Source organism: Notamacropus eugenii, chromosome 2, assembly GCF_028372415.1.
Source record: "Notamacropus eugenii isolate mMacEug1 chromosome 2, mMacEug1.pri_v2, whole genome shotgun sequence".
In the NCBI taxonomy this organism is placed as follows: Eukaryota; Metazoa; Chordata; class Mammalia; order Diprotodontia; family Macropodidae; genus Notamacropus; species Notamacropus eugenii.
This window is the reverse complement of record NC_092873.1, coordinates 354009056-354033875: the sequence shown is the minus strand read 5'-3', so window position 1 is coordinate 354033875 and position 24820 is coordinate 354009056. Positions and strand designations below refer to the sequence as shown.

The 24820-nt window shown below is 42.7% G+C and overlaps 1 protein-coding gene across 8 annotated transcripts in view; it reads right to left on the bottom strand.

Annotated features, from left to right (window-relative positions):
• Nucleotides 1-24820, bottom strand: part of ARHGAP23 (Rho GTPase activating protein 23) — a 123452-nt gene that overhangs the window by 15443 nt on the left and 83189 nt on the right. For all 8 annotated transcript variants that reach the window (XM_072646226.1, XM_072646225.1, XM_072646230.1 and 5 more), the window contains 4 exons: nucleotides 10634-10712; nucleotides 9888-9961; nucleotides 8928-9017; nucleotides 7861-7986 (listed from right to left, as the gene is read on the bottom strand). In XM_072646226.1, coding sequence (XP_072502327.1) covers nucleotides 7861-7986; nucleotides 8928-9017; nucleotides 9888-9961; nucleotides 10634-10712 — 369 coding nt within the window. The remainder of the gene's footprint in view (nucleotides 1-7860; nucleotides 7987-8927; nucleotides 9018-9887; nucleotides 9962-10633; nucleotides 10713-24820) is intronic.

Genomic DNA, 24820 nt, shown 5'->3' with positions numbered 1-24820 from the left:
TGGAAGAAGTCATATAACTGCGCTGACTGGGGCCACTGCAAATACATGACATCTGATCCTAATTGGGCCCTTACTGCAGCACCTCCATCCATTTGCTTCTCCCAGATTGATTCCTTGTACCACTCACTACAGAAATTACTTCAAAACTTTTTTTTTGTCTCCAAGTCTCCCACAGCAACCTTCTCCCTGTGACTTCTCATCTGAGGACCTCGCATCCTATTCTACTGAGAAACTCAAAGTCATTTCTTTGAATTCTCTCTTCAGCTCATTTATATCACAGTCTCTTGACATCCTTCCCTACTTCCTTAACTCAAGTCTCAATGTGGCCTTGTTCCTCTGTATCTCTCCCTGAAGGGATCCCATCCCCTCTCATCTTTTCCAGCACGTTGCTCCCATTATAATCCCTTCTCTCTCTCTAATCTTCGATCTCTTATTGATTGATTCCTTCTCTGCTGCCTACATTCCCAAGACTTCCCATCTTCAAAAAACATATGCTTGTTAGATTCTCCCAGTTCTACTAGCCACCATTCTACATCTCTGTTCCCTTTCTCAGCAAAATTGCTTGAAAAAACTTTCCACACTTGTTACCTCTATTTCCTCTCACATCATCATTCAACTGAAACTGCTCATCCAAAGTTACCTGTGATAACTGCCAAAAATGGATGACCTGTTCTCAGTCTTATTCCTTCTTGACCTCTCTGCAGCATATGACACTGTAGACCACCTTTTCTCAAGCTTTTCATGACACTAGTGTTGCTCCCTCTCCTTCCTCTCCCACTCTCCTTCTCTATCACTGTCTCTCTCCTTTTCTTCTCTCTCCCTCCTTTCCTACCTCTCTCTTTCTCCCCTCCCCCTTCTTTTCCACTTTCTCCCTTTCTTCTCTTTCTCATTCCTTTTCTTCTCTCTTGTCTATCTTTTCTCTCTCTCCCTTCCCTTCTCCTTTTCCTCTCTCTCCCTCCCTTCTTCCCTCCCTCTCTCCTTTTCTCTGCTCTCTCTCCTTTTTGTCTCTCTCCCTCCTTTCCTCCCTCTCTCCTTCCCTCCTTCTCTCTCCTCCCTCCCTCCATCTCTCCCTCTCTCTCATTTCCCCTCCCCCTTCTTTTCCTCTCTCCCTCTTATCTCTCTCCCTCCCTCCCCCTTCCTCCTTCCCCTTCTCTCTCTCTCTCTTCTTCACCCCCTTGCCTTCTACTCCTCTCCTACCTGTCTGACCACTCATTTCATTCTGCTTTGCTGGATCATCATTCATGTCACACCCACTAACTGTGGGTGTCGCCTAAGGCTCTGCTCTGGGCTCTCTTATCTTTTTTCCCTATTCTCATCAGTTCCCATGGGTTCAATTGTCATCTCTCTGCAAATGATTCACAGATCCAGACCCAGCTTCTTCTCAACTCTGTCCCAAATCGCCAACTGCCTAATGAATATTTCTAACTGGATGTTCTATAGACGTCTCAGATGCAACATTTCCAAACCAGAGCTCATTATCCTCCCTCCTAAACCCACCCTTCTTCCAGACTTTCCCATTTCTGTCAAGAACATCCAGTCCCCCAGGTCCACAAACTCAGTGTCATCCCCAACTCCTCCCTCACCCCACATGTCCGATCAGTTGCCAAATCTTGTCATTTCTATCAATATAACATCTCTCTTTGCTGCCAGCCCTCTAAGGACCATGGGGCTTTTCCATCTGACTTGTAGCTGAAGCCTTCTCTATTTCTATTAAAATATAGTTCTTTGAGGACAGCTTACCTTTCTCTTTGTTTCCCCAGTTTTAATACATGCCTTTTATTTCATTCACTTAATCATTTCTCATATCTGCCTCCCTTCTGCCTATTCCCATAGCCACTGCCCTAGTTCTGTCTCTCATCATAGTCTCTGAATTGGTCCCTCTTCCCCAAGTCTCTCTTCACTCCAACAATCCTCCACACTGGCATCAAAATTATTTTCCTCAACCACAAGTATGAGCATGTCACTCCTCACTTAATAAACTTCAGCAGCTCCCAATCATCTCTAGCATCCAATATTTGTTGTTCAGTCATTTTAGTCAGGTCTGACTCTTTGTGACCCCACTTGGGGTTTTCTTGGTAAAGATACTGGAGGAGTTTCCCATTTTTTTCTTCAGATCATTTTACAGACCAGGAAACTGAGGCAAACAGTGTTAAGTGACTCACCCAAGATCATACAGCTATAAATGTCTGAGACCAAATTTGAACTCAGAGTTGAGTCTTCCTGATCCCAAGCCCAGAGCTCAATCCACACCTCCTAGCTGCCCTTAGAGATCGAATACAAGCTCCTCTATTTGGCATTTAAAGCTCTTCACAGTCTGACTATTCATTGCCTTTCTAGCCATATTGCTCCCTTTCGGGTACTTTTCAATTCATGCATACACACCCTGCTACTCACATGCAACCCTCTATATCTTGAAATGCTTTCCCTCACCACCCCCATCATCCCTTAGAATCTCTGGCTTCCTTACAGACTTGTCTTAAGCAGGCATCTCTTCTGCACAAGGATCTCCCATGCTGCTACCATCTTTCCCTCCCAGGTTACCTTGCACTTGCTTTGCATATGTATTGTACATACTCATAGAAGTACCCGTTGCCTCCCCTACAGAATATAAAAGCACCTTGAGAGCAGGGACTATTTCACCTTTGTATTTGTCATCTCCAGAGTCCATCACAGTACCTGACATGTAGCAGATATTCAACAAATGGCGGCTGATTGAATGGTACAGGCAGCAAAGACCTGGATTCAAGTACTGCCTCTGAGACATACTAGCTCTGTCACCATGAAGGAGTCATTGAACTTTTTAAACACCTCAGCTAGATGGTATAGGAGGTAGAATGCTGGATTTTGAATCTCCAGACCCAAGTTTTAATCCTGCCTCAGACAATGACTTAGCCATGGAACCTGAACAAGTCACTTAATCTCTGTATGCCTCAGTTTCCTTATCTGCAAAATGGGGATAATAATAGCACCTACCTCACAAGGTTGTTATGAGGATCAAATGAGATAACATACGTAGCTTTGCAAACTTTAAGGCAATATATAAATGCTATCTCAGGCCTCTCTCCAAAATGCCAAAATTACAGAAGATAAAAACGCAGGAATAGCCACACCTCAGTTTCCCACACCAGTGAAATCACATATTAAAGTCTTCCCTCTCTCCAATCCATCTTCCCCTCAGCTATCAAAGTAATTTTCCCAAAGCTCAGATCTGATCATGTCACCACCCTCACCCCCTACTTACTAAATTCTAATAGCTCCCTATTGTCTCTGAGATCAAAAATAAACTCCTCCATTCAGTATTTTAAGACTCTTTTCAACTTGGCTACTTTCTACTATTCCACTCTTTTTCCACATTACTTTCTTTCTTATCCTTCAGGCCAGCCATATTGGCCTATTTGATGCTCTACACACATGCTACTCCATACCTTTGAAATGGCTCCACCCCAAACCTGGAATGCTCTCCCTCCTCACCTCCATCTCCTAGAATCCACAGGTTTCTCTGAAGACTCAACTCAAGTTACACTTTCTGAATGAAGCCTTTCCTGATCCCTTCTCCAAGTGTCCTCCCTCCCATAAGCACCCTGTACTCAGGAGCTAGATGGCATGGTGGATAAATTGCTGGGCTTGGAGGCAGGAAGGCTCATGTTCCTGAGTTCAAATCTGGCCTCAGACACTTCCTAGCTGTGTGACCCTGAGCAAGTCACTTAACCTTGCTTGCCTCAGTTTCCTCATCTGTCAAATGAGCTGGAGAAGAAAATGGCAAACCATTCTAGTATCTCTGCCCAAAAAAACCCAAAAGGGCTACAAAGCCTGGGATAAGAAAACAACTTCATTTTCTGTATATTATGTAGATATCTATTTGTTATGTATGTGTTGTCTTTCCCATTAGAATATAAGCTCCTTGAAGGCAGAAGTTGCACCACTTTTGTCCTTGAGTCATCAGTATTTAGCACTGAGGAACAGTGGATAGAGGGGCCTGGAGACAGGGCTGTTGACAAGATAAAAAAGAGATATTTGGAAAGCGCTTTGCAAAGCCTTAGAGCAATACAGAAATGCTAAGGATGATGACGATGATGGGAACATAGTAGCTGTTTAGTAAATACTAGTGCATTGATTGAAATTTTTAGATTTCCAATCCTGAGTCTGCCAGCTCAGCCAAGGTAGAGTGTAGACAGAATATTGGAGTCAAGAGACCTGGGTTTGAATCCAGCTCACATGTTTACTACATATATGATCACGGTTGTCAAGTTCAATCTCCCTGCACCTCAGTTTCCTCATCTAGAAAATGAGGATAGTAATATTGACACCATCTACCTCCAAGGGTTATCATGAGGAAAGTGTTTTGCAAACCTTAAAGGAAGATTTTGACAGTCACATGATATCAACATAACTGTATATTATCAAGTCGGACCAATGAGTGTTTATTAAGTACTCATCATGTGCCAGGGGATACTGAGTACTAGGTATACAAAGAAAGGCAAAAAAAAAAAAAATACAATTCCTATCTCAAGGAGATCAGTCTAATAGGGCTAATGAGAATAATTATTATCCACATGTTGGACAGGCATCCCAATTTATTTTTATCTCTCAATCTAACAATCATGCTATTTATTTCATGAAGCCAAAACCAGAACCCTGCCGTACTCCACAAGAGATCTTTCCAGGTTGGCAACGTTCCATTACAACTATTCTTGGGGTTCAATTGTTTAACAAGTTCTAAGCCCACCTGACTGTATCATCATCCAGTCTACAGCTATCCACCTTGTCCACAAGGATATTGTGAGAGATTGTGCCCACTGTCTTAATGAAACACTTATACACTAGTGACTAAGTGATACATTTCTTTCAGCTACCAATCTAAGAAATGACTGCTCTGACTGTGCTCCTCAGCTCAAGAAGCTTCAGTGGCTCCCTAGTGCTTCTAGAATAAAACACAAACGTTTTTGTTCGGCATTTTCACCGCAACCTATCCTTCTGTGCCGAAATCATATTACTGCCCTTCATGCATTCTACACTTCAGCTAAACTGGTGATGATATTTCTTCTGCAATCTCAGTGCTTTTACACACACTCCCTTCCAGCCCTGGAATACCCTCCCTTCTGGCCTCTGCATCTTGGACTTCTGTGGTTCAGTCATTTTACAGTCTGAATTTTCATGAACCCTTTTGGGGTTTTCTTGGCAAAGACACTGGAATAGTTCGCCATTTCCTTCTCCAGCTCCGTCTACAGATGAGGAAACCGAGACAAACAGGGTTAAGTGATTTGCCCAGGATCACACAGCTAGGAAGTGTCTGAGGCTGGATTTTAACTTGGGTCTTCCTGATTCCAGGCCTGGCATTCTACCCACTATGCCACCTAGACATGATTTAATTGGCGCCGGGAACTCTCAGATGGGGAAACTCTCCCGACCACTCCAGGTTCACATCTTCTCTGTAACTTCTAGTTTCAAAGAGTTTCCTAGAGAACTGAAACATTCACTGACTTGCCCAGGATCACACAACCAGAAGGCATCAGAAGCAGGACTGGAACCCAAGTCTTCCTGGTTCAGAAGTTGGTTTTCTCCACTACACCAAGCTGCCTACTTCTATTTCCTACAGATCAATTAATTAGAATCACCATCAGCTCTAAGGTAGATAGTTGAATTCTTATCCATGCTCTGCAGAGGAGGAAACTTGGGTTCCCTTCTTATTTCTCTCAAAGACCAGAAATTCTGAGGTCTTCCCCTCGCTGACTGATTCTTCCATGAAGGTAAACTAGGCCATCTTTGACCTCAATTCAGACTTAGCCTTAAACTACTAAATGGGTGATGCCTCAGACAAACTGAGATCTAGGAAAGACCTTAGCTTAAAAAAGTCAGGGTCTCCCACTGCATCCTGGGCCACTGCCAGTCGCCCTGACCTATGTCTTGCCACCGGACTCCAATAACTGGAGGGGAGAGTGAGGCTGATGACTGCAGCTCTGCCTCCCTCCCTTAAATCCAATTCACTTGTAAGTCAAGACATCACCCTCCTGATATCATCAGTCCTCTTTGAGAATGGAGGATGGAACAACAAAAATCTCTCAAAGAGATGATTATCCTTCCAGTCTCCCAGGTTGGTAATGTCACCTTTATCTTCAAGCCTTCTCCCTTCCTCATCCTACACAGAGTATATCAATCATTTGCCGTTTCTACCCTCACAACATTTCTTGAATCCAATCCCTTATCTCCCCTCATGGCTGCCACCTTAGATGAAGTCTTCATCACTTTTTGTCTACACTGCTGCAATACCCTCCCAATTACTCCACCTGCCTCATCAATCCATGCCCCACACTGCTGCCAAGATTATTTTTCTTAGATATAGATCTGACTAGGTGACTCCCCTACTCCACCAAGTCCACTGGCTCCCTATTGCCTCTACAATAAAATGTAAAATATTTCCTGTTTAGCTTATTAACCCCTTCCTCCCATCCCTTGCATTTGGAGATGCAAACTGACCTTTGATCTGTCCCCTACTCATAGCATTCCTTCTTATCTCCAAGCCTTTACACTGGCCTCCCTCCTGCCTGGAATGCATCTTCTCCTTACCTCCCCCTCACTGAGTTCTTTTTTTCCTTTAAAATGCCACTCAGGAACTTTCCTGAAATCCCTCCAACTGCTGATGCTTTCACCCTCTCAAACTACCTTTGATTTGATTTTAACTTCATGTTTATCTGCATATATTTCTATTTATACTTGTCTCCCCAATTAAAATGTAAATTAATTACAAGTAAGGTTTGCTTCATTCTTTGTACTTACATCCAGTGAACTGATTCACATTAAAAAGTTTTCAGTCTCTAATATGAAAATATGTTTTATACCATCACACATACATGACCTATATCAACTTGCTTACCTTTTTAGGAAGAGAGGAGGGAGGGAGAAAAATTTGGAACTCAAAATTTTCTAAAAATGAATGTTAAAAAATTGCTTTACATATAATTGGAAAAAATTAAATACTATTTTAAAACACAGTTTTTGATCTCCCAATACCTCAGAAGGCAGGGCACATCCAGGAATGAGCTGGGGATGGGTGGAGGGAGTAGAGGGAAGAAATGGCTTAGAAATTATATACTTGAAGGAGCCCATTGAGATCTGACTAACTACCCACAGGCTAGGCTGGTTCCTTCACTGGGGGCGGAGAATAGAGACAGCCCTGGGGCTCCTCCATCAGGGACAGGGTTCTCACTCTCACAGTTAAAAGTCCTCATTCCCAGCCACTGATGGCATCCTTACCCAGCCTTCTAGCAGATGTGGCCTATTGTTCATGGTGAGAATATAGGTGGCTTAGTACAACTCACCCCTACTACTGGAAAAACAAGTCAGAGAGCAACAAGCATTGGTGGTAGATGAGAGCAGGAGTATTTGGATTCCAGTCCTACCATAGGGGGAGCTAGATGGCACAGTGGATAGAATGCCAGGCCTGGAATAAGGAAGAGCTGAATCCAAATATGGCCTCAGACACTTACTGTGTGACCCTGAGGCAAGTCACTTAACCCTGTTTGCCTCAGTTTCCTTATCTGTAAAATGAGCTAGAGAAGGAAATGACAAACCATTCTGGTATCTCTGCTAAGAAAACCCCAGATGGGGTCACAATGAGTTGGACATGACTATAACGACTGAGCAACAACCAACAACCTGCCCTTGGGCTCATAAAAGAACAATATGTAAGTCCAGGTTGTGACTGGGCAGGATCCTCATATATCCTAATAGTTACATGACATAGGATGTTTCTCTGATTTTGGAATGGAACAGAAGACCTGAAATTGAAACTATCTAGGAAAATCTAGGCTGTATGGTCTCCCATAGCTATGGGTAAATATACAAAAGGCAGGCTCTCCTTACGTGCTGGATAAGTGTCTCTACGATCTTGTACCGGTCAGGCATGTGAGTCACCATATCCGTCATGTTGTCTTCAGATGTTCTCACCAGAGTGGGCCCAAATACCAGTGCGAGATTGCGGGGCTCCATCTTATGAAGGGAGGGAAAGTAAATGATGGTCAGTGATTTCTACTGTCTCTCCTCTTACCCATTCCCAAAGGTCTTCAATCTTCTCTCTTTCTGGCTCTATCCACATCCCACAGAGCTCCCTCCCTCTTAGGAAGCACCATCTTACAACTCCTTACAACTCCTCTCTTCCCCTCCATCTCAGTCTCATTTGCTTATAAGCTCCATAATAAGCCCCAGTTAGCCCCATATAAGCTCCAAAACAAAAGCCCCAGTTAGACAGAAACATTTACTAAGAACTAGGCACACAAAGTCATGTCAAGTCATCAATCATCGATTAAGTGCCTACCAAGTACCAAGCACTGTGCTAAGTGTTTGAGAACAAGCATTGGCTCTCAAGGAGCTCACATTCTTAACAAGGGAGAATAACTGTATGTATCAGACATATACAGTATAAATGGAAGTACACATGTGAATGAACGTATGTAATCTGCAAGCCTGCTCCATACAAGATGAATTCCAGAAAACAGAAAAAGGTAAAATGGTAGATAGGACTTCCCAGTTATCTGGAGCAGGAATCCCTGAAAGGGACAAGTGAAGGCAGCCCTGATTATATTTTAAAAATTGAAGGAAGCCCTATTCCATCCAGAGCCAAGGGAGAGAGGGCAACGATCAACGAAACAGGCTAAGACAATTCTGTAGGAAGTATTATGGCTGGGTGAAAAGATGGATTCCTAGCAAAGATTGGTGGGAAACACTGGGAGGCTCAAGGGTCTTCATCTCAGGAGATCAGAAGACAGCACACTCAGGTTAGGTAAAGGGACTGCAGAGAGGCACAAGGTAAGATGCCTTGACCTCAAGAGGTACAAAGGGTAAGAGAGGTGGCACTTTCATTTTTATAAGCTGGTTCGTTAGAGTCCCAGGAAGAATCCTGGCTTTTTCCTCTCCTATTCCTGCTTACCAACCTTGTTCTTCTCTGAGTGGTCAGCAATGGTTTTCAGATGCCCCACTAGGAATTTGAGAGTTTCATAGTAGTGACCAGGAAGATCCCGGATCTGGAAGGGAAAAAGGAGAGAAAAGGGATTAGGGCTATGTCAGTTTCTTTGAATCTGCCCACAATCCCTTTCAACAGCATTCCCTTCAGGGCTTCTACTACATTACTACCTACCCCCTTACCCTGCCACACACACACTCCTAAGTTCTTTACTCTTCTCTAAATGTATCCTTTAACCTAAATGCTGCCCACGACCTGTTCAGAAAACTGAACTCCCCTGAAGTCAGTGTGACATAATGGGGAAAGTAATAGACAGGAAACTCTAGGTTCAACTCTTGCCTGAGACACTTATTCACTGTGTGACCTTGGGCAAACCAGACTTGGTTTCCTCATCTATAAGGTGGGAATCCTAAGAGTACCTACTTCACAGGGTTTTTGTGAGATAACATGTGTAATGTGCTGACCAAACTGGTGACAGTGATGATGATGAATCTTCTTGAGGTTAAATGTCATGCCTCTCCCATGAGACTGGCAATTCCCAAGAGCAGACACTGAATCTTCTTTCTCCTTATCTCCCTCTTCTCCCCTTTCTCTAATCTCTGTGATTTGTTGATGGTTTAGAAGTGGGAAAATGGTGGTAAAAGGAGGGATGGGAAGTATGGCCATACCTGAAGAATTTTGTGAAGAATGATTCTCTAGAACCACTGGATTTTTAGAAGGAAACTAGAGATCATTCGGGTCAAACCCTTCAATTTACAGTGAAAGAAATTGAGTAGAGAAGTGGCTTGCCTAATATTATCACTTATTAAGTTAATGACAGAACTAGGACAAAAATTGAGACCTCTTGACTCCCAATGAAGGAATACTGGCTCTCCTGTCCTATAACACATCTGCTTCCCTCTCTGTCTAAATAACCCCTCTCTTTCCATACCAGTTTCCGCAGTGTTTTCATTCTCTCTCTGGAATCTTCAATCCTATTGGCCTCAATAAAGTCATTATATTTATCTGTAAAAGTATACAAGTCCCCATTAGTGAAACTAGTGAGTCCCAGGGGTTTTTAACCTTTTTGTGTGACTGCCCTTGGGCAGTCTAGTGAAGCCTATGAGCCCCTTCTCAGGATGATGCTCTTAAACGAATGAAGTAAAACACACAGGATTACAAAGGGAGCCAATTATACTGAAATACAATTATCAAAATATTAAGAAAATAAGTTCATAGACCCCAAGTGAAAACAAATTCTGCCCACCCATGGTTAATACCATTAAGGAAATCACTTGCTGGGCTGAGAATGGGAAGGACAGCTATAGGTGTCACATCTGGGTGTGTTCATTTTCTTAATATCATGGAACTCTCTGATCTATCATCGTTTGTACTCAAACATCCTTTGTGTATATCTGGCCAAGGGAGGAAAAAGATCAGAGCTAATGGACAATGGTCAGAAGGAAGTAATCTACTTATCTCTGAGAAATCCAAATTCAGCAGGTTAGAGGGAGAAGGTCTTCTAGAGACCAGTCCTCGGAAGGCTTCATGGGAAGCCCCTGAAGGACCAGCAACAGTGCAGGAGGATGGAATCTCTCAGAGACTCAGGAAATTGGCCCACTATTAGGCCTTCCACTCAAAAGAGGCTTGTAGCTAAGAGAGGAACATTTCTTCTCCATTCCCCCTCCAGCCACTCACCATCAGTGAACAGAGGCTCTGGCAGTTTTCTGAAGAAAGACTTGAGGAGACTGCTGATGACATTGAGGTCTTGCCAACGCTAGGAAGTAAAGATGAGAGTCAGGAAGTCCCTCACAAACCCAACAAAGCCTCTACCTCCCTCTCCCTCCCGTTAGCCCAATAAGAGAGCAGCTCCAGGGCTGTGACTGCAGTGTCTTTTGGGCAAACATTTTCAAGTAATTCAGCTCAGTATAGCTAGTAAGTTACAAATGCATGCATAACACTGTGCTAGGTCCTGGAGGATATAAGACTTTTAAAAATTATCATTATTATCATTTTATAAGACTTAGAAAACTTACCATCAAGTAGTGGTATGGCACATCCATAAATAACTTTGATGAGAAAATGAATGCAACAAGAATTCAAGAAAGAACAATAACCAAAAACTATTTTTAAAAGGAATGCTCAAAGAAGATACGTAAAAAGGCAGCTCCCTTGCCTTCTCGGCAGAAATGGAAGAACATGGATATGGAAGGATGCATAGGCAAGCAAGTTGGCCCTGACTCTTGCACTCCTGCATGGCTTCATTTCACTAAGCTGCTTTTTCCCTTACTTTTTTATTTCTTGTTCTAAGAGACTATGAATAGGGGAGGAGGAATGATAAACTGGGAAATGAAGGTGAGGCACAAATTAACGATGTGAATATAAAGATACTAGGTAAGATCTGAGGAAGCAAAGGTCATTATTAACGGAAGAATAGGGCATAGAGATGACAAAAGACCTGCTGGATAAGAAGGTGCCATTTACTTGGGCTTTAAAGGATGCATAGGAATTGAACAGGTCAGAAAAATGGGAGGAAAGGGAAAGGATGCTAGGTACAGGAAGCTGGCCATGAAGGTGGGAAAAGCGGAAGGACATGCTGGGGTAGGGGAAGGTCAGGTTTGGCTGGAGGGAGTATAGAGTAGCTTAGAGTGCAGTAGTGGACAGCTAGGTGGCACAGGGGTTAGAGTGCCAGGCCTGAAGTCAGGAAGGCTCACTTTCCTGAGTTCAAATCTAGCCTCAGACATTTATTAGCTCGGTGACTCTGGATAAGTCACATAACTCTGTTTCCCTCCATTTCCTCATCTATAAAATGAACTGGAGAAGGAAATGGCAAAGCACTCCAGCATCTTTGCCAAGCAAACTACCAAATGGGGTCACAAAGAGTTAGACATAACTGAAACGACTGGACAACGAGAACAGCCTGGCTTTTCACTATACCCTGTTTGTTCTCTGCACTGCCTCACCTCCGGGACCTGTTCTCTATGCCTGGAATGTCCTCTCCTCTTTTACCCCACCTGTTGAAATCTTGTCCATCATTTGTAACCCAGCTCCAAGACTGCCTCCTCCCTAAATCCTACTGATCTTCTCCCACATTCTCAACATCACTTTGTACCTAACTTATCATGTATTTCTTTTTGCTACAGTTACATAGAGCACTCTGGGCTTGGAGCCGAGAGGCCTGAGTTGAAATGGCTCTGATACTTTGTAGCTGTGTGACTCTGGGAAAGTCCCTTAACTCCTCTGTGCCTTTTTCCCCATCTACAGAAAAGGGATCAAAGTCCCATAGATTTGTGAGCTGAAAGGAAGCTTAGAGGCCATCTCATCTTTTCACAGAAGAGGAAACTAATGTCCAGAGAGGTGGTAATTAGCCCAAGGTCACAGATGTAGGAAGTAAGAGAGACAAAGGTTCAAGCGCAGATCCTCTGACTCCAAGGCCAGAGCTTTCTCCCTGGAATCCTCCTGCCTGGTAATATTTGTACCATCTACCTCAAAGGGTATCACTAAAGGCATACTTCGTATGCCTTGAGAGAGACTTCAATTTGAGTTATTATGCAGCAATGCTGGTAAACTTGGAAGTAAAAGTTCTAACACTGGTCCTCCCCACTTACTGCCTGTGGGACCTTGGGCGCATCTGTGAAACTCAGTTATCACATCTAAAGAATGAGATGATCCCTAGGATCTTCTGCAACTCTAGATATACATATGTGTCAGAACCTCCTAACTAAGCTATATTCTCATTGATACCAGGGTTTTGGCCTTATCCAAGCTTTTCAGCTCCTCCATGCTTTAATACAGTGCTCTACATGCAATAAATACTTAACAAATGGTAGAATCTGGGCAATCCTAAGCAGCTAGAAATTAAACTTGCAATCAAGAAGATCTGAGTTGGAATCTTGCGTCAGATACTTACAGCTGAGTGTAAGTGAGTGACTCTGAGCAAGCCACTTAACCTCTCTTAGCCTCAGTTTCCTCATCTGTAAAATGGGGATTATGAAATTAAAAAATGAGCACTTACCTCCTAGGGTTGTTATGAGGCTAAGAGTAGATAACATATGTAAAGCACATTGCAAACCTCCAGGCGCTCTATAAATGCTAGCTATTATTAATGACTTTACAAAGTATCTATCTCTGTCTCTTGACTCAAAGGGCCACAATCCTAATTCCATCTTTCATCAACTTTCACATGGTTGCTGTTTCACATGCTGTTCAGTTATGTTCAACTCTTTGTGACCCCATCGGGGGTTTTCTTGGCAAAGATACTGGAGTGGTTTGCCAATTCCTCTTCCAGCTCATTTTACAGATGACGAAACTGAAGCAAACAGGGTTAAGTGACTTACTCTGGTTCACACAGCTGGTAAGTGTCTTGAGGCCAGATTTGAACTCAGGAAGATGAATCCTCCTGACTCCAGGCCTAGTGCTCTATCCACTGCACCACTAGCTGCTCAAATGATACGATAGGCCATGGAATACACAATAAACTCCTAATTGGTCTCTCTGCACTCAGATCTGGCCTTTTTCCAATCTATCCTCCACTCAGCTACCAAAGAAGCAGTCCTGAAGCACAGGTCTGACTCTGTCACTATGCTGCTCAATAAACACTAATGGCTCCCTTTTACATCTAGGATCAAAGGCAAACTTCTGTTTGGCATTTAAAATTCTTTACAACCTGACACCATCCTGAGTGTCTGGGTTTTCTTATACATTTCTCCACTTCGTACACTTAATTCAGCCAAACTGGCTATCATCCCCCACAACAGGCCCTCCATTTCCTAATTCCATGTTTTTACTCAGCCTATCCCCAGTTCATGCCTAAAATGTACTCACTCCTTATCTTTGCCTTCTTAGAATCTCTGGTTTCCTGCAAAGCTCAGTTTTAAGCACCATCTACTACACGAAGCCTTTCCTGAATCCCCCAGCTGTTAGGGTCCCCCCACTCCAATGAAGCCGATGACTTTGCACAGATCTGCCTCACTCATGTCTAATTCATCCACAAGTGAAGACATCTCCCTCACGGTGTCACTGGTCCTCTGAGAATGAAGGACAAAGAGCACCAACAACAACAACGTGTAGACTTGTTGTACCTGTCATTTACATCCTATAGAAAGTATGCTGCTTGAGGCCAGAGGCTATTTCAGTCACTCAGATAACAAGCATTCATTAATCCCTTACTAAGCACCAAGTACTGTGCTAAGCACTGGAAATACAAAGAAAAAATTAGTCACTTTCTTATAATCTAGAAAAGAGAGACATATATGTGTCTGTATGCATATATGTACATACATAATAATACAAGGTAATTGGGAGGGAAGGCACCCATATCTAGGGAGATCAGCTTTATGTGGAAGGTGACATGAGCTGAGCCTTGAGGAAGCTAGGGATTCTAAGAGCTGAAGGTGAAACGAGAATGCACTCCAGGCTTGGGTGACAGTCAACACAAAGGCAAGCAGAGACCCGAGATAAAGTGCTATGTGTGAGGGGCAGGATGGAGGCCATTTTGACTGGACTGTAATGTGTGGGGAGGGAAATAATATGTTATAAAGTTGGGAAGGTAGGATGGGGCCATGGTAAGGATGGGAAGGCTTTAAAAAAAAAACAGAGTAGCATGTATTTAAACCTTCAGGAAATAGGGAACCACTGGAGTTTATGGAAATAAAGGAATAATATGGTCAGATGAGCACACAAGGAAAGCAGCTATAGAGAAAATGGTTTGGAAAGGGGAGAGATTCAAGGCTGGTCAATCAATTAGGAGGTTATTGCAATAGTCCAGGAGAGGGATAATGGGAGCCTGAGCTACGGCAGTGGTTATGGGAGCATGAATGGGGGGGTGGTCACAAGAGATATTGTTTGAAGAGGATGAAGCAACATGGTTTATCAGCAACTGAATATGTGAATCAAGAGAGAATGACGAGCCCAAGGTGATACCAACGTTACATATCTGGGTAACTGAAAGGGTGGTGCCCTCTTCAGAGACAGGGAAAATCAGAAGACAAAGTCTAGGTCTTTGGATGTAGCCTTTTGACTGAGTCCAAGTTTTATAGAACAAATCCTTTTATTAAGAGGATTTGTTCTGTGAAGTGTGGATTCAGTCAAAGGGCCACACTTGAGGACCTAGAGGGCCACATGTGGCCTTGAGGTTGGAGATTTCCCACTCCTGTTTTGGGTGAAAAGATAATGAGGTCTATTTTGGGCATGTTGAGGTTGAGATGCACATGGAGCATCCAGTTCTAAATGTCTAGTAACTAGTATGTGATGTGCAACTGGAGCTCAGGGGAAAGATATATAGATCTGATAGTCATCAGTACAGGAGAGAGGGAAAGAGACAGAGACAGAGACAGAGAGATAGAGACAGAGAAAAAGAAATAGAGCGGGATGGAGAAGGAGAGGAAGGGTGAATAGAAAGCAAGAGATGGAGAGAGAGAAGAAGAAAGACACAGAGATGGAGAGACAGACACAGAGAGATGGAGAGAGACAGAGAGACAAAAAGAGGGACAAAGAGAGACGTGGAGAGAAAGATATGGAGACAGAGAGAGAAAAAGAGACAAAAAGACAGAAGACAAGAGAGCCTAGAACAGAGCTTTGGGGTACACCCACAGTTACAGAGCGGGATATAAATACTGATCCAGCAAAGAAGAATGAGGGGTGGTGGTCACACAAATAGAAGAACTGAGAGAGAAAGAGAGCTGAACAGAGGGAGTATTCGAAAGGAGAAGACAGTCAACAGCGTCAAATGCTGCAGAAAAGGAGGACGATGGCTTTTAAAGGCCATTCGATTTAGCAATTATTTAAGATCTCACTGGTAACTTTGTTCTCCTTTCTCAGGAGTTCCAGGCATGTGATAAGGAAGAAGTCAAATCGCAAAGAATTGAAAAAAAGAGAGAGAAGCATCCATCACTAAACATTTATTAAATGCTTACTACGTGCCGGGCACTGTGCTGAGCACTGGGAATACAAAATGAGGCAAAAAACAGTTCCTGCCTTCAAGGAGCTCATAATCTAAAGGGGGAGACAACAAGCAAATAAACAATAAAACAAAGAAGCAGCAACAAGTGCGGAGAGCTTTTGTCTAGAAGTTTTTCTGAGAAGGGGAAGAGAGATATAGGATGCTACAGGACAGAAAGAGTCAGAGAAGGTTTTTAGGGATGGAGAAGACTCAGTGAGGTTGTAGGCAACAGAGAAAGAACCAGAGGACATGTAGTGATTGAATATAAGATTATCTTGGAGGGGGGAGATTTTTGTATCTCCAGCAACTAGCACAATGCCCAGCACATAGTAGGGCCTTAACACTTAATGATTGATTGATGATTGTTTGAGTTGAATACATGGAAGACGTGAGTCTTTCACTGGGTTCTGAAAGCCTGCTTAAATAATTATACATTCACACCACCAGAGGGCACTGTTGCCTCATATACCATGGAAGACCAACCACAGCATCCTCACCCCAACAAATTTAACTCAAGATGCAACGTAACAAACTTCTCAAAACACTAATGTATCCCCTCCTTCCTCATCAACTGCCAGTCCCTGAACTCGTGCAGTCTGGTTTCATGCCCTTCACGTACACATTCCTGCTGACCCCGCTTTACTGAAACTGTTTTATGGTGACCGACTTCCAGTCCTCATTCTCCAGGACCTCTCTGCAGTATCTGATACTCTCGGACCACTCGTCCTCCTTCATTCCCATTCTTCCCCTGGCTTCTGTAGCACCATACTTTTCTAGCTCTTCTAACAGAAAAAGAAAAGACCTCTGAAGTATTATATGTGTGTTTTTTTTTAAAAAGTCAACATGGGAGAGGTGAGACTAGAAAGAAGTTGGCCTAAAAAAAAAATCTTAGATTCAATCTAGTCCAACCCTTTTATTTTACAGGTGAGGAAACCAAAGCCAAGGGATGGCAGAGTGCCTGGGCCAAGGTCACAAAAGCAATATTTAGCAGAGCTGGGAAGCAGCACTGCACAGTGATGTTAGCTATTATCATCTGGAGAACCTGGATTCAAATTCCATCTCTGATGCTTGCCCTCCAGTGGGACCTTGGTTGTCAAGTCATATCTTGCCTAGCCCTCAGTTTCTTCATCTGTAAAGTGAGGACCCTCAGACAGATGGCCTCCAGATCAGAGCACTAGATCAAATGGTCCCCCGTCTCTAACGCAGCTCTACCACACACAGCTGATTTAATCTTGACACAAGGATAAACCTTCCTAATGGTCAGAGCTCTAAAAAATGTGAAATGGATTGTCTTGGAAAGGGAGCATGTCTCCCTTCAACAGAGATCTTCAGTCAGAAAGCGAATGATCACTGTAATAATAGCTGGCATTTATGCAGGACTTTACAAAAGCCCTTTACACGTGTTATCTCTTTTGATTCACACAATAACCCAGTGAGAGAGGTGCTATTTATTATCCCCATTTTGCAGATGAGGGCACTGAAGCCTACAAAGGTTAAGTAATTGTCCATGGTACTCAGCTAATAAGTGTCTGAGGCAGGATTGGAATTCAGGGCTTCCTGACCCCTGGTCCAATGCTTTACTCATTTTGTCACCTAACTATCTATATTCTAGCATGCATGGATTCTTGTTCAGACACAGGTTGAATTATATGATCCCTGGGGTCCCCTTCCAGATCAAAGAATGTGGCTCTTGGCCCATTCCTCTTTCCCCTTTTGGTTTCACTTTCTCTCCACCTCACACCTCCTTCAGAATCTGGATCTTCTTTAAGGCTATCTTTCCCAATCTCTGCTTTTCCTCAGCCATACTTTCTCTTGTGATCCACGGCTTCAGAGATTCCTGGGGAAGATTCCAGGTCTGGATCTCTAGCCTTAACCTTTCCTCTTAGCCAGACCTCTGGCCTCCTACTGCCTCCTGGCCATATCCAACTGAATGTCCCACTGGTACCTCAAACAACATGAACACCATCATCTCCACTCTAATCACCAAACCCACTTCTCCTTCTGACTTCTTTATGGAAGACAGCTTGGCCTTGTGAGTAGATTGGACCTAGAGTCAGGAAGACCTGAGTTCTAAATCCTCCCTCTGATATTTCCTAGCTGTGTCAAGTCAAAAGCATTTATTAAGTACCAACGATGTGCCAGATACCAGAGCAAGTCACTTAACTTCTCAACCTCATTTGCCTCATCTGTAAAATGGAGTAATAGTATCTACCTCACAAAGTTGATATGAGTCTCAAATGAGAGAATATATGCAAAGAACATGACACACAAATTCATGAAACATTCCATATTTTGGGGGAGGGGCAGCTAAGTGGCACAGTGGATATACTGAAGGGCCTGAAGTCAGGATGACTCATCTTCCAGAGTTCAGATCTGGCCTCAGACACTTACTAGTTGGGTTACCCTAGGCATGTTACTTCACCCTGTTTGACTCAGTTTCTTCATCTGTAAAATGAGCTAGAGAAGGAAATGGCAAGTCACTCCAGTATCTTTGCCAAGAAAATCCTACATGGGGTCACAAACTGTCAGACATAATTGAAAACGACCACACGACAACATTATTTCTGCTCCTGGCACCAGATCTTCCAGTCTAGTCATGAAACCTTAGAGCTTAGACCCCTCATGTCCAACCTATCACTAAGTCCTGTCCTCCCTCCACAGTCTCCACTCCCTTTGCCAGCCTCTAATTCAAGTCCTGATTGACCATTGTACAAATCAGAGGTATCAAACATTCAGGAAGCAGATTCATATGTAACTGGGAAATATTTAACAGAATTAACAAAAATACAATGAAATTATATAATGCTAATATGTGATTTTCTAAATCAACATGAGCTGCAGAGATCCCTATGTGTGGTTTAATGGCCTTCATTTTTTAATTAATTTATTTGTTTTCAGTTTTCAACAATCACTTCCATAAATTTCAAATTTTCTCACCCTCCCTCCCTCCCCAGGATGGCATGCAGTCTTATATGGGTTCTAAACATATATTCTTATTAAACACATTTTCACATTAGTCATGTTGCATAGAAGAATGAAAACGAATGGGAGAAACCATGAGAAAAACCAAATCAAAACAAAATATAACAAAACAGAAAACAGTCTGCTTCATTCTGTGTTCCGACTCTATAGTGGATGTGGACGGCATTTTGAATGGTCTTCATTTCTACTGCAGTTTGACTCAATGATCCAGAAAATTGGGGCCACTCCCAATGCATCCTAGACCACCAGGGGAGTGGAGTTTTTCTAAAGATAAGCTCTGATCACACACATCACCCATCCACTCCTTACAAGCCTCCAACAACTTCCCTTTACCTCCCTAATAAAATCCAAACTTTTTCACCTGTCCTTTAAAGCCCTCTCCAAATGTGCCCCCAACATCCCTTCCAGTTTTATCACTGGCTATCCCCCCCTTCACACATCTTACATTCCAGTCTAACTGGATTACTTGCTTCCCCCAAAAAAACACACAAACCCCCAAAACCAACACTCATGCTTTTTCCTCCCTCTTACTCTTGCTGCCCCTCTCATCTTGAAAGCTACCTTATCCTTGACCTCCCCTCTCCCCCATCTCCATCTATGGCAACTCAAGTACTCAGATCCAAAGGTCGTCTCCTCCAAGAAAATCCTCCCTATTCATCCGAATTCTCACTCTCTCCTCTGTGTCACTATAACTCTGTTTGTAACTTTCTTAAGGAACTTGATCTCATCCAACCTGGAACTAAAGCTGTTTACATGTGTGAGACCGTGGGGTCAGGTGGAAAGAGCACCATATCTGGAATCAGAACAAGGGATCAAATCTCAGCTCTGTTACATAGTACTTAGGTGACCTTGAGAAAGTTACTTCAGTTTCATCTGCCTTAGTTTCCTCATCTATAAAAGGATTGGGCTACATCAGGTCTAAATCTCTGACCTAATGCTTCATCTACCCAACTAGACCACAAACTCATTGAGAACAAAGGCTAAGTCTTGTTTCTTTTTGAATCTTCCAGAATGTCTTGTTATTCAATAGTGAGAGTGAGTAGAATGGATGAATACAAGATAAAACAACCAGCTCTATCCAATGGTCCTATCATAGCTTTCACACAATAATCAATCAATCAGTGAATAGTTATTAATTACTTACCAAGTGTGAGATAATATGCTAAGCACTAGAGAGATAAGAAAAAGGTCCCTGATCTTAAGCACCTTACATTCTAATGGGGAGATATATATGTTATATGCATATATATATATGTTATAATGTTTTATATATATATGTTAAATACAACATAATTTGAGGAGTGAGGCACTTGCAGCTGAGGAGGTCAGGAAAGAATTCAGGTACAAGGTGATGCCTGAGCTGAAGTTTAAAGGAAACCATGAATTCTACAAGGCAGAGGTGAGGAGACAGTACACTCATGGCATGGGGAAACACAAGTCCAAAGGTATGGACATGGAAGATGAAGTATTGTATTTGCAGATCAGCAAGCAGGCCAGTATATCTGCATCAGAAAGTGTGAGTAGGGGAATAATGTGTAAGAAGTCTGGAAAGGTAGGAAGGGTTGTAATGAAATCAAACAGAAGAGTTTTTATTTTGTAGGAAGGCAATTGGAGTTAAGTAACTCGCTCAGGGTCATACAAGCTAGTAAGTGTCTGAGGCCAAATTCAAACTCAGGTCCTTCTGACTCCAGGGCTGGTGTTCTATTCACTGTGCCACCTAGCTGTACCCCTTCCTACCCCAGCCCCGGGGGTTTATATTTTGATACTAGAAACAATAGGGAGCCTCGAGAATTTTTTATTGAGAGATGAGACACATCAGGTTTCAAGTTTTTGGCTTCTCTTTAGCATATGACACTATTACCATGTACCATGCACTGTTAACCATGCTCTCCTCTTAGATAGTCTGTTCTCCCTGGGTTTTCTTGATCTCTCCTGCCTCTGTTCGCAGTTGTGTAACCATCCCGCTTCTATCACTTTTGCTGACTCATCATCCATAGTATGCCCCCTAAATGTGAGTGTCCATCAGTTCCCATGAGTTGCATAAATGATTCACAAATCTATATACTCAACTCCAGTTTCTCCCCTGAGCTCCAGTCACAGGTCACAAGTACACTACCTACTGGAGTCACTAGCTGCCTATTGGATATTTCCACTCAGATGTCCCATTGGCATTTCAAGTCAGCATTTCTGAGACAGAACCCATTTTTTCTCTTCTGAGCTTCCACATTACTGCACCATCCTTCTAGTCCCCTGGGTTCATGACTTTGGCATTACTCCTGACTTCTCACTCTCCTTTGCTCCACATATCCTCCAGTCTGCTGCCAGATCTTGCCTTTCTACTTCTATATCATCTCTATGAAGCCTTCTTTGTATTCACACAGCCACCAGCTTAGCCACCTCTTTCCCAGACTATTACAGTGGCCTCTTAGCTGGTCTTCCCACTGCAAGTCATCCTCTATCTCATCTACCAAAGTTGTTTTCTCGAAGGGTAGATCTGACCACGTCTCTCCCCTACTTAATAAATTCCAGTGGTTCCTTATTGCCTCTAAGATAAAACACACACTCCTCTGTTTAGCTTTTAAAGCACTCCACTACCTGACCTCAATACATCTCTTCAGCCTCATTATACATTACTTCCCCTCCCAGATTCTGTGAGCCAGCCAAGCTCCTCTTCTCACTGTTCTTCACACACAGGATTTCTTCTCTTGTCTCTCTCCCTTTGCATTTGCTATGCCCCATCCCAGGAATAGCCTACCTCTTTATCTCTACCTTATAAAATCCCTCTCTTCCTCCAAGATTTAGTGCATGAAGTCTTTCCTGATTCCCTCGGACTGTAAAATTTATATAAGTAATTATCTTCCCTTCTCAGAAGCAAGTTTCTTGAGAATAATGGCTGTTTCAGCTCTTTTGGTGGTGACAAAGAATTGGAAATCAAGGGGATGCCCATCCATTGGGGAATGGCTGAACAAGTTGTGGTATATGATTGTGATGGAAGATCACTGTTCAATAAGAAATAACAAGAAAGTGGGTTTCAGAAAAGTCTGCAAAGACTTACATGAACTGATGCTGAGAAGCGAGCAGAATCAGAAGGACATTGTACACAGTAATGATAACAGTGCTCGATGATTAACTCTCAGCAATATAATGATCCAAGAAAATTCCAAAAGACTCATAATGGAAAATGCTCTCCACATCCAGGGAAAGAACTCATGGAGTCTGAATGCAGATCAAAGTAGACTATTTTCACTTTGGGGTTTTTTGTGTTTTTTTTCCTTTTGTACTGTTTCTTCTTTCACAAGATGACTAATGTGGAAATACGTTTTAAATGATTGCACATGTATAACCGATATTAGATTGCTTGCTGTCTTGGGGAGAGGGAAGGAGGGGAGGGAGAAAAATCTGGAACTTCAAAATCTTTTCAAAAAATGCATGTTGAAAATGGTCTTTACATGCAATTGGAAAAAATAAAATACTATTTTTAAAAGGGGGACAAAGAATAGTGGCTGTATTGTTTTTTGCATTTTCATCCCCAGCACCCACAACAAGGTCTATCACATAGTGAGCACTTAATAAATGCTTGTTGATTCATTTATTGAGAATAAGACCTGGAAAATCACTTTATGGCTCTCTGAAGGATGGTTGGAAGGAAAAGAGACTCGTAGCAGGGGAATCATATACAAGGTTATTACCACAATCTAAAAAAAAGATGATGAGCACCCAGACTGAGATGGTGGCCATATGTAAGTGGCAAGGGGACAATGTATAGCAAAAATGCTGTGGAGATAGAAATGACAACCTTTGGCAACTGATGGGATGTGTAGGGTGAAGAGAGTGAAGACTTAGGGCTGGAAACGAGGTTGCAAACACACAGAGGATCTCTGCTTCCCCTTCTAGTTACCATCCACTCCTTACTACTGAAACTGAGACAGAGAATTGTGTTCCCCAAGGGCATGGTGGATAACATTATACAAAAGAACAAATAGATGGCATGTCTCCTTCTCTCCTGATTTATTCCCAACCTCCAGCAATCTGCCTTTAATGCTCATAAGTCTACTGAAACTGCTTTCTTGAAGTCACTAATGATTTTCTGATTGCTAAATCCAATGGCCTTTTCTCAATTTTCTTAGGTTACAGCATTCAACACCATAAATCAGCCTCATAGATCACCCCCTTCTTGAAACTATCTCACATCGGCCTCTAGAGACAATAGAGATCCACCCTCTTGGCCTTCTATGATTATTGCATTACCTTGGCCTCACTCCTACTTCTTTAAACATTCATTCTCTTCCTCCTCCCCCTAGTTTGGGGTGTTCTCCAAAACTCAATCTGCAGCCCTCTGACTCTTCTCTCAATATAATCTCTCTCTTAAAGAACTAACTTCTGACTGGTTCAACAGGTGTCTCCATGAAGGCAGGTAATTGGTTTTTCTTTGTATCCTCAGGATTTATAAAGTGGGTGATTTAAGAAGTATGGTTGTATTTAAATTAATTGAATGCCCAGATCCCTAATATAGTACTGTTCCCTCACAGTCTAATGGATGAAACAACATGCAAACAATTATCTACAAACCAGATATGGACAGGATAAATCGAAGATAATCTCAGAGGCAAGGAATCAGCACTGATCAAGAAAAGCACTGGACATCTGCCTGGATGATCCAAATTCAACATGTCCCAAACCAAATTCATCACCTTCCTCCTCCAAAAGCAGCTGTCTTCTTCCACTCTCCTGTGTCTATCTATGGTAATAGATAACTCAAAACTCAAAAACTTGTCATCAGTCTTGACAACTCTCTCTCTCCCAGAATCCCAGAATTTCAGAAGGGACCTCAGAAGTCATCCAGGCAGGCCTATCCCTGAACAAGAATGCCTTCTACAACATTCCTGACAAGTGGGCATCCAACCTCAGCTTGAAGACCTGGGATGAGGTGGGGGAAGGAAAGGAATGAACATTTACTAAGTACCTACTATGTGTCAGGTTCTGTGCTAGGAGCTTTACATATATGATCTCACTTAATTCTCACAGCAACCCTCGGAGGTGGGTACTATTGTTATCCCTGTTTTACACTTGATGAATCTGAGGCAGACCACAGTTAAGTGACTTGCCCAAGGTCATGCAGCTAGTAAGTGTCTGAGGCCAGATTTGGACTCAAGTCTTCCTAGCTCTAGGCCCAGTACCACCTAAGCTGTCTCTCTTTCTAGAAGTTACCTCTTCCACTGTGGGATGGCTCTATTTATTAGGAAGGTGTTTGTTAAGCCTAAATTTGACCTTGTGCAGCTTCCATTCATTTGATCCTAATTATGCCTCGGGGAACAAGAGTCTAATCCCTCTCCCTGGAGACAGCCTTTTCAATGTTTTAAGATAGCTAGTTATACATATCCTCTCATGAGTTTTTTCTTTTCCAAGTTAAACACTCCCAATTCCTTCAACTAGTCCCTAGGGGCCATGAACTCCACATTCATCACCATGCTGGTTACTTTTCTCCGGACTATTTCTAGCTTATCCAAGTCTTTCCCAAATCATGGAACTCAGAACTGAACACAGAGCTCCAGGTGTCATCTAACAAGTGCCAGAACCCTCTGGGCCCATCATCCCTTAATTTCTGGAGGTTTTGCCTCTTAAAGCTAAAAGCTGCCTTGGCTGTCGTTTTATACTCTGGACTCAAATGAAGCTTGGGGCTCCCTCAAGTCCACAGATCCATTTCAAGTTAACTGCTGATATTTTGCTCATCTATGTGGGACATAGATTATTTGAGCCCCAAGCATAAAGACTTTACATTTATCCTTATAAATTTCAAATCAAATATTTGATTCAACTCAGTGTCAAGATCTTTATTGAACCATGTCATCTAGAATTTCCTTTATACCTAAAGGCATCAAGTTATCTTTTGTCTCTTTAAAAGAGCTCTAAGTGCCTAGGTGACTCAGCGGACAGAGTGCTGGGCCTGAAGTCAGGAAGACCTG